At 44.7% G+C, this 17,209-nt stretch overlaps 2 protein-coding genes across 6 annotated transcripts in view; one reads left to right on the plus strand and one right to left on the minus strand.

Moving 5' to 3' along the window:
• The first annotated feature begins 458 nt into the window (after positions 1-458).
• Positions 459-5,591, plus strand: SHISA3 (shisa family member 3). The gene is made up of 2 exons (XM_049630434.1): positions 459-735; positions 4,017-5,591. The coding sequence occupies exons 1-2, from the start codon at positions 459-461 to the stop codon at positions 4,454-4,456; spliced, it is 717 nt and encodes a 238-aa protein (XP_049486391.1). The 3' UTR covers positions 4,457-5,591.
• An 8,558-nt stretch (positions 5,592-14,149) lies between these two features.
• ATP8A1 (ATPase phospholipid transporting 8A1) overlaps positions 14,150-17,209 on the minus strand; it is a 229,420-nt gene continuing 226,360 nt past the window's right edge. For all 5 annotated transcript variants that reach the window (XM_049630441.1, XM_049630436.1, XM_049630437.1 and 2 more), the window contains one exon: positions 14,150-16,688. In XM_049630441.1, the coding sequence (XP_049486398.1) occupies positions 16,591-16,688 (98 nt within the window). In that variant the 3' untranslated portion in view covers positions 14,150-16,590. The remainder of the gene's footprint in view (positions 16,689-17,209) is intronic.

Raw genomic sequence — 17,209 nt, forward strand, 5'->3', positions numbered from 1 at the left:
GGGGATCTCGAATTCTTCCTCCTTCGGGCTCCGCTCCGGACCCCCGGCGACGGCCCCGAGGAGGGGCGCTGCGCGGCGCTGGGGTCGCCCGCCCGGGACGCGATGGCTCCCTTGAGGAGCGGGGAGGGCGGCGGCCGAGGGTTCAGCGCGCCCCTGGCGCGGGTCGCAGTATGAGACCGGCGAAGGGCGGCAGTAGCAGCCCCAGCAGCAGCCTCTGCCGGCGCCTCCCGCGGGCCCTCGCCTTCCGACCCCGCGCACCATGCAGACGCCTGGCCTGCGGAGTCCGCCGCGCAGCCGCTGCCGCCTCCCCGGCCCCCGCTAACCCCCGCCAGAGGGGCCTCGGACGCCGCGGCCAGCCGCCCGCGCCGCGCCCCGGGGGAGGCGGCACCGAGGCGCTCAGCCCTCCGCTCTCCGGCCCCGCGCGTCCCCCTCCCGGCCGCCCCGGGCGCCCAGCGGCGATGGGGGCGCTGCTGGCGCTCTGGCTCCTCCTGGGCTGGCTGCGCTGGAGCCCGGCGGGCGCCCAGCAGTCCGGAGAATACTGCCACGGCTGGGTGGACGTGCAGGGCAACTACCACGAGGGCTTCCAGTGCCCGGAGGACTTCGACACCCCGGACGCCACCATCTGCTGCGGCTCCTGCGCGCTGCGCTACTGCTGCGCCGCGGCCGACGCCAGGCTGGAGCAGGGAAGCTGCACCAACGACCGCGGCGAGCTGGAGCACCCGGGCATCACCGCGCGTAAGTGCGGGCCCTCGGCCTCAGCCCGGCGCCCGCGGGTGTGCGCCCCAGGCGGTCCTGGGTCTGCGCGCGTTGGAGCGGCCAAGGTGGGGGCATCGGGGCCGGAGCGGGTGGTCGCGTTTCGGGTCAGGCGCCCTAATTGCTTTGCAATCCCGATTCCCGCCACGCGCGGTCTCCACGGGTCGGCCCGAGGAAAGTTTGCAAGGGACGGCGAAGACCACAGGGCTTGCACCCGTTGACCCCGGGCAAGACAGTAGTAGGTCTCGGGAACGCGGGAGGTCAGGGGAAGAAGCTACCGGGACAGCGCCAGGTCGGATTGCGGTTTTCTAGGGCGGTGGAGGCTCCCCATCGAGCGCCCGGGTCACCCGGGGAACTGCCGGCGGCGGGGGCCGCAACTCTCGGGGAGCGCTCATCTGCAGCCCCGCAGGGCTAAAGGAACTACAGCCACGTTTATCCTCCCTCCCCACTTTTTTTTTGGTGGATCTTTGGTAGCTATCCTAAGCCTGTGTCTCGTTCTCCCGACTTCCTTTCATTTCTCTGCATCGAATTACCCTCTCCGACCCACCCCCTATTGTCACGCCTTTCAGAAATGCCCAGGTCCTCGAGGTGGAGATTTAGAAACCAGGGTCGCAGGGGCTGCCCGCCCCCTATTCTCCTGTCGGAAAACACGGGTCAAATTTCCGCTCACTTCAGAGCGGAATAAATCAAGACCCCAGCAGAGGAACTTTACACCTTAAAAAAAAAAAAAAGGGAAAGAAAATAAAGCTTTCCACCTGAATGGGAACGTCTGGGAAACCCGTTGGAGCTTGAGGCGATGGTTTTACCGGTGGAAACCCGGGGAGCGGGCGGAGCTAAGAATGGGTGACACCCCAGAACGCCACAGCAGAGGTCTGACGCGGGCACCAGAAGTTCCCCGGGAAAGAATTAATGGTGCCCGAAGTCCCCCCACAACGCCCCAACCCCGCCCGCAGAGAGAGTAAGGACCCAGAGGAAAAGCAGACCCTGGTTTGTCTTAGAACCCCATTATACTCTCAAGGACTTTAACTTCTGGGGGATTGGGGAATTGGTTTCTGGAGAGAAGATGCTGGGGGGAAAGCAGAGAACTCAAGGCCATCCTGGTGTGTTAAAAAAAAAATACAGACTCGTTCCCCTGGCTTTCCTCCACTCACCCGGGGGGACCCATTTGCTTTCTGCACAGACTTTAAGAGCGCAGTCTGCATCGGGGATTCTGTCCTGGGCCTCCAGGCTCCGCAGTGTTGCCCAGGCCAGCAGGAGAGAGGGCAGCATCCACACTCACTGAGGTGCGGTTAGCCAAAATCTCAGGGACCTTGGCCGGTGACTGCCTCTTGCCAGCTGGGTCACTTGGGCAAGTGACTTAACTCTCTGGGCCTCTTCTCAGCTCTAAAATGCGTGTATTGCTGGGGCGCCTGAGTGGCTCGGTGGGTTAAGCCTCCCATCTCAAGGTTGGTGGGTTCTAGCCCAGCATCGGGCTCTGTGCTGACAGCTCAGAGCCTGGAGCCTGCTTCGGATTCTGTGTCTCCCTCTCTGCCCCCTCTCCCCTCTCCCCTCTCAAAAATAAACGTTAAAGAAAAAAAACTTTTAAATGCACATATTGCTCTCAGAGGAGACAAACTGAATTAAGTGAGTGTATGGATGTTTAGAACAGTGGGGGAGTAAGTGGCTGGTCAGTCACGCTCCCCTCCCCTTCCACAGGGTGCTACTAAACATGGCAGAAGGGGCGGTAGACGGTAGAGCTTACACCGAGGAACCCCCAACCCTCGGGGTTGATCGTTCCCTGTCCATCACTGCTTGTGTGTCTTTGGGAAGGTCAAACATGAGTATGTTGCCACATCTGGAGAACAGAGAGTACCATGCCTTCCTCACCGAGTGTCCAGGAGAGCTGAATCAGGTCATAAGTAAGAGGCACACAGTAGGGTCTTAGTTTAATGCAGGTTTTCTTGGTTCTACTTCTAAGCTGGAGGCTGCATCCAGAGGTGGCCCTATCAGACAGGAGAGACACTTGGAGAATGTCCCAAAGGTGCCTCAGGGGTAGGAGATTTTATGTCTGCCGTGCACAGAGAGAAGGAAATGGGTTTGCTCTGACGGAGGGATGCCCTCATGGAAAGTTGGGGCCACCAACACCAAGAGCTACCTCATGATCTAAGGTTGGCCAGACCTTCCCACAGTTTGGGTGGAAATTGAGGGGAAGAGGTGTGGCAGCTGGGGTGGGCATCCCAAATCATTTCCAGGAAGAAGTGTCCAGAGATGACAATTTAAGATGCAGTCACAGACACAGTTCGTTTGGGCCCACTATGGAGTTCTTTAAAACTTTTATTTTTATTTATTTAAAAAAACTTTTTAATGTTAATTTTGAGAGAGACAGACAGAACACAAGTGGGGGAGCGGCAGAGAGTGATGGAGACACAGAATCTGAGACAGGCTCCAGACTCTGAGCTGTCAGCACAGAACCCGACACGGGGCTCAAACTCACGAACCACGAGATCATGACCTGAGCTGAAGTCGGACGGTTAGTGGACTGAGCCAGCCAGGCGCCCCTATTTTTATTTATTTTTTAATGTTTATTTATTTTTGAGAGAGACAGAGAGTGAGCAGGGGAGGGGCAGAGAGAGAGAGGGAGACACAGAATCTGAAGCAGGCTCCAGGCTCTGAGCTGTCAGCACAGAGCCGGATGAGGGGCTCAGACTCATGAATTGTGAGATCATGACCTGAGCTGAAGTCAGACCTTAACTGACTGAGCCACCCAGGCGCACCGTGGATTTCTTTCTGTGGTTCTTTCCATAGTCTCGTAATGGAGGGCTCATTTACAGGCCTGGCTCTCTTTGCTTAGATTGGAGATTCTTGGATGGGAGATGAATTTTCAGCTTCGGAGATGGGTCAGAGCCCTCAGTGCCCCACTGTGGTAAAACTACCAAAAACCTGGGTTTACATCCAGAAGTTCTGGTAACCAAAAAACTCACACTTTCCCTCCCTCCAGTGCATGAACAGGAGGGTAGATTCTGTCCCTTCTGACTTCCAGATGTGCAATATAACGTCTAATTGCTAACAGAGGCTACAGTATCAGTTTGCTTCCTCCCTGCTCGGAGCAAGAATATTGGGTCATCTCAGTTTGCACTTTAGAGGTTACCATATCTGAGAGGCTGGGCTGACAGCGGTGGTCATACTGGGTCACTCACCTCCCCCCCCCCCCACCCCCAAAGGTGCCTGGAGTTTGGGAGACTCGTCCAAACACCTGTGTGTGTCTTTTTTGTTTTACCTTTTAGAGCCCGTCTACGTCCCCTTCCTCATCGTTGGCTCTATCTTCATTGCCTTCATCATCCTGGGCTCTTTAGTGGCTATTTATTGCTGCACCTGCTTGAGACCCAAGGAGCCCTCACAGCAGCCAATCCGCTTCTCACTCCGCAGCTATCAGACGGAGACCCTGCCCATGATCTTGACTTCCACAAGCCTCAGGGCACCTTCCAGACAGTCCAGCACGGCCACCAGCTCCAGCTCCACCGGGGGCTCCATCCGCAGATTCTCCTTTGCCAGAGCAGAGCCGGGCTGCCTGGTGCCCTCCCCGCCTCCACCTTACACCACGGGCCACCCCATCCACCTGACCCAGCCATCCGGTTTCCTGGTGTCACCCCAGTACTTCGCTTACCCACTCCAGCAGGAGCCCCCGCTGCCTGCGAAGAGCTGCCCGGACTTCAGTTCCAGCTGACGGGCCACAGCGATAAATCCAGCCCGTCGTACAACGGCAGACAGGTGGAGTGCTGTCGCCATTGCTGCAAGTATTTCTGGGGAAATTTCCCTGGGAGCCGGCGATGTCATGGAGGAATGCGCTAGGAAAATACAGCGCCTTCTTAGTCTTAAGGTTCCCAGCTCCCATCACAGAACGGGTGCGTTAAGAGAATTGCTTTCTGGCCTTGAAAACGTGGTGATTATTACATTTCAACTTATGCTGCTTTTATTCAAAATAGGCACCAGATCAATTTACAGTTGCAAATTGGCTGAAAATGTATTAATTAGACAACTCAGCTATAATGTTTAGGAAAGGCCTACATGTTCTTTTGAGTTGTTTAGTGAGTCTTAGTACAAATATATACATAAATAAGCAAAGTAAAATACCTGATAGTAATTATTGAAGGTTCTCTTAAAAAAAAAAATTAACAACTAAGCAACCTGAAGGGACAGTGAGCAACCCATTTACGATTTTGGGAGAAACCTAACCAAGAATAACGTTAGCATCGCGAGAAGAGTTACTTTTTAAATTAATAATTAAATTTTGTTTAAAATATAAGAGCTTTTTCAGAATACAAGATTTCAGTAACCACATGGAGTTTAAAATTTTAAATATTTACTCAGATATTCATTGTAAACAGATCTTATGTAAAAGCATTTCCCGCACCCACCCGAGGGAATATTTATTGCAGACTTTTTGTTCAACAGCATTTAGTGTTTAAATGAAAGTTGGACAGCTGAGTCTTAAAACATTTATTTGTAAAATGAGTCCTGTACAAATGTAAAGATTTGTAATTTAATGTATTTACCACATTGACGGTACTAATTATTTAGTAGTCCACACTGAAATTTTTTATGTTAATAATAACTGTGGCGTTCAAAGTCCATCTATTGGGTTATAATCACCGAATATTACATATCTTACGTGCCACTCAGTTCCATGTCTGATGATCACATTTGGGCATATATCCTGCTGGGTTAGAATAAATAAAGTACTTTATGTTTTTGTGAACTTGAAATTTTAGATCAAAGTGCTTCATTTTATCTTCTTAATGATACTCTCTGCTATTCAATAAAAGAAGATGTCTTCACTTACTTCATATTTTGAAATTAAAAAATCCTACACTGATTTTGCATTACGTTAAAAAGCTCTTTTCCACATCAGGGCTTGTGGAGAGCAGCGAAGGAAGTGAATTCTTAGAGATTTAAAAATCGGAACATTTCTCATAAGAGTCTGGATTTCTGGCTTCTCGTGACATGAGGAAGATGTGGCACTGAGGTTCCTATACTGCCATTGGGCCAGGCCAGCCCTTTTCAGACAAGACACTCGTCATTCACCAGCCTCCTGCCTGGTCTCCACAACCTGGCCCCTTTCCCTCAATTTTGTTACCTACTTGACCCCTGTGGGTGTTGTTTTGGAGCCCCAGTTTATACGAATTCATGCTACGATATGTGACCCTCAATAGCTCTTTTTATATATATTTTTAAATACAACCATTTTTATTTTTTTTAAAAGTAAGCTCTACACCCAAAGTGGGGCTTGAACTCAGGACCCTGAGGTCAAGCGTCACATGCTCTAATTGGCTGAGCCAGCCAGGCATCCCTCAGTAGCTCTTTTTATAATTTATTTTATTTTACGGAGAGAGTGCACAAATGGGGAGAGGGGCAGAGGGAGAGAGAGACTCTTAAGCAGGCGCCATGCCCAGCACAGAGCCCGACACGGGGCTCCATCCACGACCCTGGGATCATGACCTGAGCAGAGATCAAGAGTCAGATGCTCGGGGCGCCTGGGTGGCGCAGTCGGTTAAGCGTCCGACTTTGGCCAGGTCACGATCTCACGGTCCGTGAGTTCGAGCCCCGCGTCAGGCTCTGGGCTGATGGCTCAGAGCCTGGATCCTGTTTCCGATTCTGTGTCTCCCTCTCTCTCTGTCCCTCCCCCGTTCATGCTCTGTCTCTCTCTGTCCCAAAAATAAATAAACGTTGAAAAAAAAAAATTAAAAAAAAAAAAAAAAAAGAGTCAGATGCTCAATGGAGCCAGCCAGGCCCCCTTGAGTAGCTCTCTCTCTTTTTGTTTAAAGTTTATTTATCTTGAGAGAGAGAGTGTGCGAGCTGGGGAGGGGCAGAGCGGGAGAGAGAGAGAATTCCAAGCGGGCTCTGCACTGTCTGCACTGTGAGGATAGAGCCCAATGTGGGGCTGGAACCCACAGACTGAGATCATGGCCTGAGCCTAAACCAAGAGTCAGACGCGTAACCGACTGAACCACCCATGTGCCCCAGTAGCTCTTTTTAATAGAGCCACTTAGAATTCTAACCTGGGGGAGTTGTTTGGCCTTACCCTTTTGCTTTCTAGCTGAGGAAACAAATTCAACGGTATTGTGCCTTTGCTCGGTCTGATGGCAGAGGAGCTCTGACTTCTGGTCCTCTGCTTTCTCCCGTGACCAAAGTGGTGACTTCAGATATCCCATATTGCCCAAAATAAGAAATGAAAGGAAGAAGGGGGGGGGCAGGTTGGGAGGGAGGCAAGAAGGGAAAGAGGGATGGCCGAACAGTAGAAGGAGAAACATTTGTGAGCATGCCTCTGGTACACACTCCTTTGTCATTAGACTGGTTTTATTCATGTTTGTTATATATTGCTCCTTTGATATTTTAAAAGCTAATCTCTACTGGGCTCTTATGAGCCAAAAACTATTCCAAATATTTATATGCGCTAATTCCTTTCATCCTCCAAACAACTTCAAACAGGGAGGCATTAGAATTCCTATTTTACGCACTTGGAGGAGTGAAGTCACTTGCCCAAGGTCACACAGTCGGTCCTGGAGCTTCATACAAAACCAGTCTGAAACAGCAAGGGAACGCCTACTTTGAGGTTTTGAAGTTTCTGTGCATGAAATCCACTGTGGGGTAAAGCATGAAACCCAGTCCCAATCTCCGAAGCTATGACTGTCAACTCTGTTGGGCCCAGTGAGCTCTCCTTAGAACAAATATTTTGTGCCATCCCTTTAACTGTCCTAAATTGAAATTTATAGGTAATATTAATCACTTACAGATACAATTTTTAAAAATCAATACAGTGTCTTAATGGTAAATAGGAGAAAGAAAAGGAAAATACTTCCAAATGTGACAGTTTCAGTAGACCTAACGAAGGTCCTAGATTTGCACCTCTACGCAGAATGACCGAAAAGCGATAGCTCCAAATCCAGACTGATGCAGGGTTGCTAGACTGGCAACCCACACCCCCTGTTGCATTATTGCTGTTAATGTGATTTTTCCAAACAAAGCAAGGTCTGATCTCCTTTTGATTTTCACAGTCGTTATGTATCTGGAAAATCCAGTGTATATTAAAACAGTGTCAAAGATACTTTATAGGTAAAGTAGGATTAGGTTTTTCCACCCAAAGGAACATTCCAAAGTCACACCGACGGTCAAGTCTTTGTTGGGTGGACTAACCTGTGCACTGTAGGATCTCTGTCAAGACAAAGACCCACCAATGAATACCCATGACACCTGCCCCTCCCCCTCCATCCCAGCTGTCTCCACACAATTCCACAATGTCCTCTAGAGGGCAGAACCGCCTCCGCTGAAAACCATCTAGCTTGTCAGCCTTCTCTAGTGGCTGTACTTCTATTTGCCATCCCTCTGGAGAGCAGTTCCATTAGGCAAAATAATGCTAAGGAATTCAAAACATTCACACCTGCAAACTTCTCTTCCTTAGCCGTGTGCGGCAATCAAGTTCGTGGGCTCCAAGCTGTTTAAAATACGGAGACGTTGTGTCCTCATCGTAACCTGGCACTCAGTGATGCTGAATCAAATCATATCCCCACCTACTTGTTGACATAATACATGCCTTTGGACTTCTCCCTGAACGATATGTAGCTGATGTTATTATTTACACACCCAAGGCAGGCAACTTGGCCATCCTGTGGCAGATTTCCAGATATGGTCCGTCCGGCAAGCATTTACTGGACACCGTCTCTGGGTGAGGCACTGTGCTAGGGTTTGGGAGTGTCAAGATGAATAAAACACAGGTCTGATTCAAAAAGCCACTATCTCCACAGACCCAGGCATGACGGTAAGTCCTTGGGATAAGCTGTTACAGAGGCTCTATAAAAGAAGCACATTGTCTTTCCTGCTTTCCAGGAGCTCGCAGTCACTTAGGGGAAGATGAACCCACAAACCGACGCTTAGAATTCGTTCTGGTAACTGCAATGATATGGGATGTGTAGAGTGTCCAGGCGGCACATACAAAGGGCACCTCGCTTTTCTGGAGGGGTTGAGATCGAACCTGGGCTTCTGGATGTATGGGATCTGAGTGAGGAAGGCTGGGGGGGGGGGGCAGAGAGCAGTGCTAGGAATGAGAGGAAGAGCATATTAAGCAAAGGAAAGAACTGGTAGAATGGCAGAGAAGCACCCACCAGCATAAAAGAACAAGGAGCAGTCTGGAAACTAGCCAATTCAAAGAGTGAGGGTGAAGAGATGAGCAGGCTCAGTATCAGAGGTCTTGAAAACTAGGGTGGTTGGATATACATCACATGTAAGGGGAACCTTGACGAGGTCCATGAAGGAGAGCAGCTTGATCACGTCTTCATTTTAGCCTAGAGAGCAAGGGTAACGTCAAATCTCCTGAAATTTCCAAAGAGAGGCTCGCCACAACCTGCCACAGCACCAAAGTATGGCGGAAATTGGGCTGATTGATGCTTTATTACTTTCCCCAAGAATTAGAGTCCAAACATCCTAAAACCATGATTATTTTGAAGAACGGAAGTTCTACACTTTGAAAGGTACTTATGCAAATAATGGGTAACATTTACTAAGCACCACGTGTGTCTCAAGTCTTTATGAACTGTAATATTTAATCCTCACACCCCTGAAGTGAGGGTTGTTATCACGCCTGTTTTGCAGATGAAGAAATCAAAGCAGCAAGGTCAAACACTATGCCCAAGGCCAGACAATAATAGCAGAGCCAAGATTTGAACCCAGGCAGTCTGCTTTGAAATTCTACATTCTTTATGATACATAACCACACAGCTCCCTCCCCACTGGAATGCAAGTTCTAGAATTTCTAGAAGGTCTAATTTTCTTGGGAAAAAATCAGCCAACCTACTTTTCAGAAAATCTATTGGAGACAAAGTGATTGATTGTGTGATATTGTACAAATCCTATAGAGAGAGGGGATTGTAACAGTCAGTAGAGCTGTGCTACAGCATGAAACACAGAATTAAATGTAAAGTGCGAATAGAAATACTAGATGACAAACACATCTCCCTTTACACATGAGAAACTTGGGAGACCAGATGATCTAGCATGGATTTTGGAGTTATAGTGCCTGGCTTAGTTTTCTGGGTCTGTCACTTATTATAAGCTGAGTGACTTTGGGCCACTTACTTCACTGTGTCTCAGATTTCTCATTAGAAAAAAATTTTTTTTTTTAATGTTTGTTTTTGAGAGACAGACAGAGCGTGAGTGGGGAAGGGCAGAGAGAGGGAGACGCAGAATCCGAAGCAGGCTCCAGGCTCTGAGCTGTCAGCACAGAGCCTGACACGGGGCTCGCACTCATGGACCGCGAGATCATGACCTGAGCCAAAGTCAGATGCTTAACGGACTGAGCCACCCAGGCGCCCCCTCAGTTTTCTCATTTGTAAAATGGACATATTAGTGGTACCTTATTGCTTTGGGTTATCTTGAGAAATAAGTTAGAGTCACTGTTTCCAATCCCTTGCATTCTAGTGGGGAGGGAGCTGTGTTGTAATTAATGACAAATAATAGAAAGCAGATGAAATACCCTAGAATAGAAACAAAAAGGCTAAGAATTGTTGGCGGTGGGATGGGCAGATCTAACTGCTGATTGGAGTGCAGGGAACAGAGAAAATGGCCCTGTGGTTGATGGAGTGAGTCATGAAAATCCATGGCTCCTTTTGCTACCTGGCCAACCTCCCCACGTTGCCAGGGATAGAGCACTCTCCCACCCCGCTGCGTATTCATGACCTGTACGTTTTATCATCTGCTTTAGAAAAATGTATTTAATAAATTTGCTTTAAAATGAATCTTCATTTTAAAGCCAACAGATTGTACTTTTAATTGTCCAATTGGATCGATTGTTCCGTCTTATTTTCCTTGCCTATTTGCTTTTTCTTGGTGTTATTGTTAGTTATTCCATTTGGTGGAGAACTTGCCAGACTGACTTAAACCCGTAAGATTTCTAAAGTGAGATAATGAAAAAGGTTCCTGAAAGTATATACAATCACAGTTAAGAATTTGATTCAGTTCATTGGGCTGGGATCTGTTTACCTTTGCACAACCTAAAACACTTATTTAGTATACACTCAGGAAAAATAAGAAATTAAACATATATTAAACTATTACGGAGACAAACTGTTGACATATTTTGACATGGATATGGACGTTTTAAAACTGCAATTAGTTATTAATGCAATTATTCTGACAGAGTTGTTATTTGAAATCCTAGTTTGTACATGAAATAAAAACAATGGTAAAACAGATTTCCTATTTTCCAGAAATTTTGACTAGCCTCCTAATGAAATTGTCCAGGTTAGGAAGACCTTTTTTCATTAGAATGAGTGGCTCTGTGTTACCAAAATGGAAGCTGAGCTTAGAGATGCCATACGCACACAAACTTTAAATGGGGAAGACATGTTGAATTTATGAGAACGTTATTTCAAGTTTGCTGCTTCCTTTAGTATTTAGGGCGTATTAGCATCCGAAACCACGGGGTCAGTATAAACAGCGTGCACATTTCGAGGGGGCATGGAGATACAGGTGAAAATCGTTTGACATAATTCACAGGTAACTTTTCTGTACACGTTGTTTTGCTGTGGTTTTGCTTGGGAGGCCCACGTGCAGCCCACGTCCCTGGAAAGACTGAGGGAGAGGAAGCGGGGCCCTCAGCCCTTGCTAGTAAAACCAGAGGCTTCTCAAACTGCTCCCTCAAGTGTTTCTCTGGGAACGAATCCCATTCCGGCAGTTTCCAAAATCACCGCTTCATTTGTTTCTCTTTTACCAGATGACGCTTGTTTCTGATAAGACTATTGTCCTCATACCCAGTGTTTCTTGTGCTTTTGTGTCACATGTGTAACATTTTTTGGTTACTTCCTTCACATGTTACTGGCTAAATGTGGCCATGTAGCTTGGGTAGGTTTGCTGAGGTGAAAGGATGGAACCGTGAATTAGCTGTTGACTTGTAGGCTGATTTAAATATGGAATGGGGATAATCCTGGGAGGCTTTTCTGACTGAAGAATCAAAATACAGGAATTTTATTCAAAGAAACTGGGGGGAGGGTACTCAAATTAACCATGTCTCTTACCAAACTAGACTTCACATGTTCCCCCTCATGTCTCCTTTAGTTGGATTAAAAGGAAGGGCTATTTTCTAGATCACTGGGGTTATAAACAAAATGTTAAAATGCCATTAAGTGGAGACACCTTCTCAGACTATAATTACACTGGCTTTGAAAGTTTTATAAAGCAACAAAGTTTTTAAAACTAGCAATTACAACTGCAACAATTCCTTTATGTAATGGTACAGTTTATTTCATTTTTAATAACAATTAGAGGACAAAATGTTTAAAATTTGCAATTTAAAACATGCACATTCACAAAAGGCCAATGACACATAACACTGCATAGAACTGAATATTACTCAACTTTAATAACTATTTATGAAACACAGTGCATTGAACATCGAGATAAACCAACCTGAGAAAACTATGATCACAGATTCAATACTCTCCACTCATGCAGCTTCACAATTTCTACAGCAGTTTCAGCAGGAATGGTTTTTCATGGAGCTGAAAATACTATTTTATCTTAAATGCAAACTGCAATTTTCCATAGTAGCTGCCTCCCAAGGCTGCCTTTTTTTTTTTAAACTTAATAAACTTGAAAGTGTGAAAAATGAAGCTTGAAATAGCTAAACAAACAGCAAACAGTATTTACTGCATTTATGGCTTCTATTCTAGAACCATGAAACATAAAAATATTTATTATTTTTTAATATTCTGCTCTCGGTTTTTGCAAGAGCAGATTTACCTAGGAAAGTTGCTGTTAATTCAAAGTAAGCATGTATAAAATCTAGCTTTTTCCCCTCCTTACGGGAGATTTATTTGCTGAGAAGCTTTGTGAGCTTTATTAAGAAAAGTTCTTAGAAGCAAGCTAAACAAAAGTTGCAATTAATTTTTTGCAAATTTGTTTGTAAGATAATTTACTTATTAAAAAATTTGCGAAGAGAACCAATTAATTTGTCCACTGAATATTGAATTCCAGGTAGGCCATGACAGAATTTTATAAGGCAGAAATAAACATCAAGATTTACAGCAGTAGCCATGCATTGGCCTGGACCACTTTAAATATTAATTCATGCAAACCATAAACCTATCAAAAACACAGCTGCTTTCATACAGAAAATAAATCAAGACGAGAAATGGAAAACATTTTTTTCCTTTCCTTCAAAGTTTAACTTACATTCCATTTTAATAGCCACTGAAGGTTAATTAAAATGCAGCAAGTATAACTAAGTCTCTCAAGTGACTTCAGTTATTTTAATGTGAGAAAAATCAGATTATGATCTCTTAAAGAAGCATTATAGAAATGTTCATCATTAAAAAGCATTTATTAGGCACCGAACTGCATGGTATTACATTAATTTACAAAAAGAATTCCACAGATCTGGTCCACATGATGTGAATGGGGTGGGTGTTTTTCCGATAAATTTTATAAATGGTTATTTATAAGGTTATAGACTTATTTGATGAAATAAGTTTTAGAACCGGGAACTCTCATAGGGCAACTGTGCAAAAATAAACACTGATGATCACGTAGCACGGTAACAGTTAGGACATTGTTATAAATAATTTAAAAACTACAAATATACGATCTTTTACTTTCAGACTTGCACTCAGTTCCTGAAAGACTATTTTCAATGACAAGTTACAAGTGATGTACAGTGCACACAATGCAGAACAAATTATCATGTGATGTTCACATCTGATACGAGAATGCTGAACTGCAGAATTATAAAACAAAACTTCATGATCAGAATAGGTGTTGATTTCTGGAATTCACTTTTCCCCCCTGAAAATTAAGAGGAATGAGTGACTCCATTCAATGACCATATAATTCATGTAAATAAATAATATTATTGAATAGAATACACGTTCATCCGACTCGATGAGAAAAAGGTTTCCCATTAAATCTGCGACACTGCTGAAGCTGGCTCATGTGAGATATCGAGTGGGGTGTGGGAGGGTGGGCAGCAAATATATCATTTTAAATTTGCTACATTCCTGAGAAACATCATTCTCCTGCTAACAATTTCTGCCAGATAGCATCTTTCTGGGTGTGAGACCCAGATCTATTTTTATATGTATATATAAAACATTTAGAAAGTTCATGCTCAATATCACCACGTACTACCCAACACTAAAGAAGCAACTCCCAGCTTTTCAATGTTAAATGAACGAGGATTTTCTGCTGTAAGTAGTATTTTCTGAATTGTAAACATTGTAAAGCAACGGTGTTAGCATTTGCCAAAGTCCCTACAAGGGACTTTTTAATTGAAGAGTATGTGTCCTTTATTTCAGAAAATACAAGTTGAAAGTCATTTCAGCTGTTTGTTTTAATCCTGGTAAAACTGTGTTACTTTTCCCCTCTTTGGAAGGTTAAAAAACCAGAGGGTTTTCTCTAACACTATGAAATCACTGCAACCGTAATGCTGTGTTTTAAGTTTTACCAAGGCGACCACTCCCTGCTGCCCAACCCCCTCTCTCACCCAAGAAGCAAAGGAATTGACTTAATAATTCATAAATAGGACTAGAAATTAGCCATATTTCAGACCATGATCTTGTACGTTAATTCACCATGGGTATTCTCTTCTACTCATGTTAAGAGCTCCATAGAAATAATCCATGTTTTAAGATAAAAATAAAACTTTTCATTTTTTGAAGCCAGAAAATTCAGTTCCATTATATTCATCACATTTTGCTATTAACATTTTGGAGAAGGACGCCGCTGACGAGGAGGAGGAGTTCTGATCTGTACCTGCGAGGAAGTGCTTCTCTGGAATGGGGTACTTCATTCTTGTTTTTGGATTTGTGTGGCTTGGCCTTGACTATCACCACTGCGAGCCTGGGAAAGCTGCTCCATTCAGCGGACAAAAGTCCGTGACTGCAGAATTTTGAAGGTGATCTCAGACTCTTCTTACACGTGTGGACTTTCTAGATGTTTCGATTCACAATTTTCTTAATCTGAACCCCAAAGGGGAATGCTCTAGGAAGTGAACTATGTCAACCCCTTGCTCCCCTTGGAATTATGTATGTGTTATAACCTCTCTTATTTACAGAAAATGGGGGGGGGCATACTTGTAACTAAATAGCTAAAAATACAGAGAAGGAAATGACGTATAACCTAATTTTAAATCTAGATTAAGAAAAAGGGTTAAAAGAAGGAGACATTATTAAACTCAAATCACCTCTTTGCAATTCTAGTTGACTTTTTTTTTTTTTTTCAAGAGGAAGTTCTACCCATTTTGCTGGTAAGTCCACTTAAAGGCAAACAGGATTCTGAATAAAAGGCAGAAAGTTTGCTTCAATCTCTGAAGTGTATCTGAAAACTAGAATTCCTTTTTATTTTTATTTTTAAATGAAAGCATTATTTTAAAAATAGTATAGAAAACTGGTTGTGGTTTTTAAACAGCCCCTTCACCATTTATCGTTGGTAGCAAAATAGGCATTTTTAGGACATGTCTCAGAAATGCTGAAAATAATTAAATTAAACTGAACATACATTTAAAACCATAGCAACAAAATCTACTCGTGATGAAGACTGTCTCTGACTGTAAAGCAACAGGCTTGAGTAAAACAGGTGTTTTTAAAACGGGGAAAATGTACCACTGATTTGTCCCAATTAGCAGCATGTGACTAATTTGGGGGAGCTATTTGAAAAGTGAACTGTGAAGTAATTCTCAGTGTTAAGTACAGGGGTGGTTGCCATAACACGGCGTGTGCTATATAAGACAGCAGGCATCTCTAGCAGGAACTATAGAAAGAACCAAAACACAGGACAAAAGCCGAGCCTACATACATTACAAAAGCCCATGCATTTATCCGACATGGTATTCCAAACACCTCGACAGAAGCACTGGGACTCTCACGTAAATATGTAAGCAAATTTTTCTTGAGAGAGAAAACTTTAAGACAAAATGACATCACTCAATCTTCAGCGGAAGCCAGGGTTTTAGAAAAATCTAGAGACACCTCATCAGAAATGACTGAGACATATATACAGATTAAAAATCAGTGTCATAATGACAGAGTCACATTACCACGTGTGCCCTCCAACTTCAACAAGTAAACAAGACAAACAAGAAAGAAGCATTTGTAAGGCCAAAGGTGCAACATCACAGATTTGAGTAGCAAATGCCTTGAAATACTCATTTTTGCAAATCACTCTTACATTTGAAAAGTCAAGCATGCAGATCCTACAGCAGAACTGGAGGTAAACTTTCTTTTAAATTTCTGGGCACATGACTACTGAATGAGAAATACACTTATTGAACTTCTTTGGCAAACATTTATCAAGACAATTTTTGACACAAACACTTATTAATGTCTTGTTTAGAAATTTTGCTCAGTAAGGTGAGTCAGTTCCTTAGAGAAGAGCGCTGGTTTTTTTTCAGCATATTCTGAAATCTAAGTCTGGATATCAAGAGTCCCTTTAAATTATTACCATTTTAGAGTTTTTAAATGGTTGGTTGCCTTGTGGTATATCCAATCAACTGATAGTCAGTTACAGCCCCAGAGTAACGCCATAAGACTCCTGACCTATTCTGTTTTAAGAAAGCATTCTGGCAAGATACAAGGTCATTTTCAATTTCTGCTTACAAAGACTCAGCAAATACTTTAAAAAATCTGAAAGAGATGGTGTTACAGTATAGTGGCACAGTGCTTATGTCTATAATATACATGAATCTGAAGGTCAATCAACGAGATGAGCTCAGATCCACTTTCCCCTCCTTGGACCAGACTGGAATTGGTCAGCAGATTCTGGGAAGACCTGGGAGCTCTCCTTAGAGACCTGGTGGAGCCAGCCTCGAAGCCCCGCCCATCACCATTCATCGGGTCTCTGCTTTGTGGTGTCATATGCTCTAATCACTTCAGATTGTGAGACGATCCCGTTCTCATCTTGTGAGAAAGCATACCCATCTATAAGTTAGAGAGGAAACAGAAATGATCATCGTGAAGTCACTGGGAATCTCTATTCTGAGTTTTAAGTACTTATTTTCCGATCGCGGGGATCTCATATAGCCCTCCTGCCCTCAAAAGTGTGCACGAAGACATGAATTTTTAACATCCGGAGAAAGATGCAGACTCAGCTATAACAGGAAGAGTGGGCTGACTGCAGGTTGTCAGCTGAGATTCTATGAACTCTGCCCCACGGATGCTTTCAACCCCCCTCGGTCTTCCTCATGGCATCTCAAATCCAAGCCAAGCCTTCCAACTTTTGCTTCCTGGCTACTGGAGGGTGTGGGAGTCTAGTCAAGTGGGCACATGCATTTCCATACACATCAGGTGGATGAGCCAGAAGGAAGAACAAAAGTGAGGAGGATTCACAATTAAACACATGTAACTGCCAAAGGTGGAAAAGGGGACTCCTTCCTTGGGACATCATCCTTGGCTCTTGGCGTCTACAAATAAACTCATTTGTGCCCCAACATGGCTGGGGA

This window comes from Panthera uncia, chromosome B1 (genome assembly GCF_023721935.1).
Source record: "Panthera uncia isolate 11264 chromosome B1, Puncia_PCG_1.0, whole genome shotgun sequence".
Taxonomy (NCBI): Eukaryota; Metazoa; Chordata; class Mammalia; order Carnivora; family Felidae; genus Panthera; species Panthera uncia.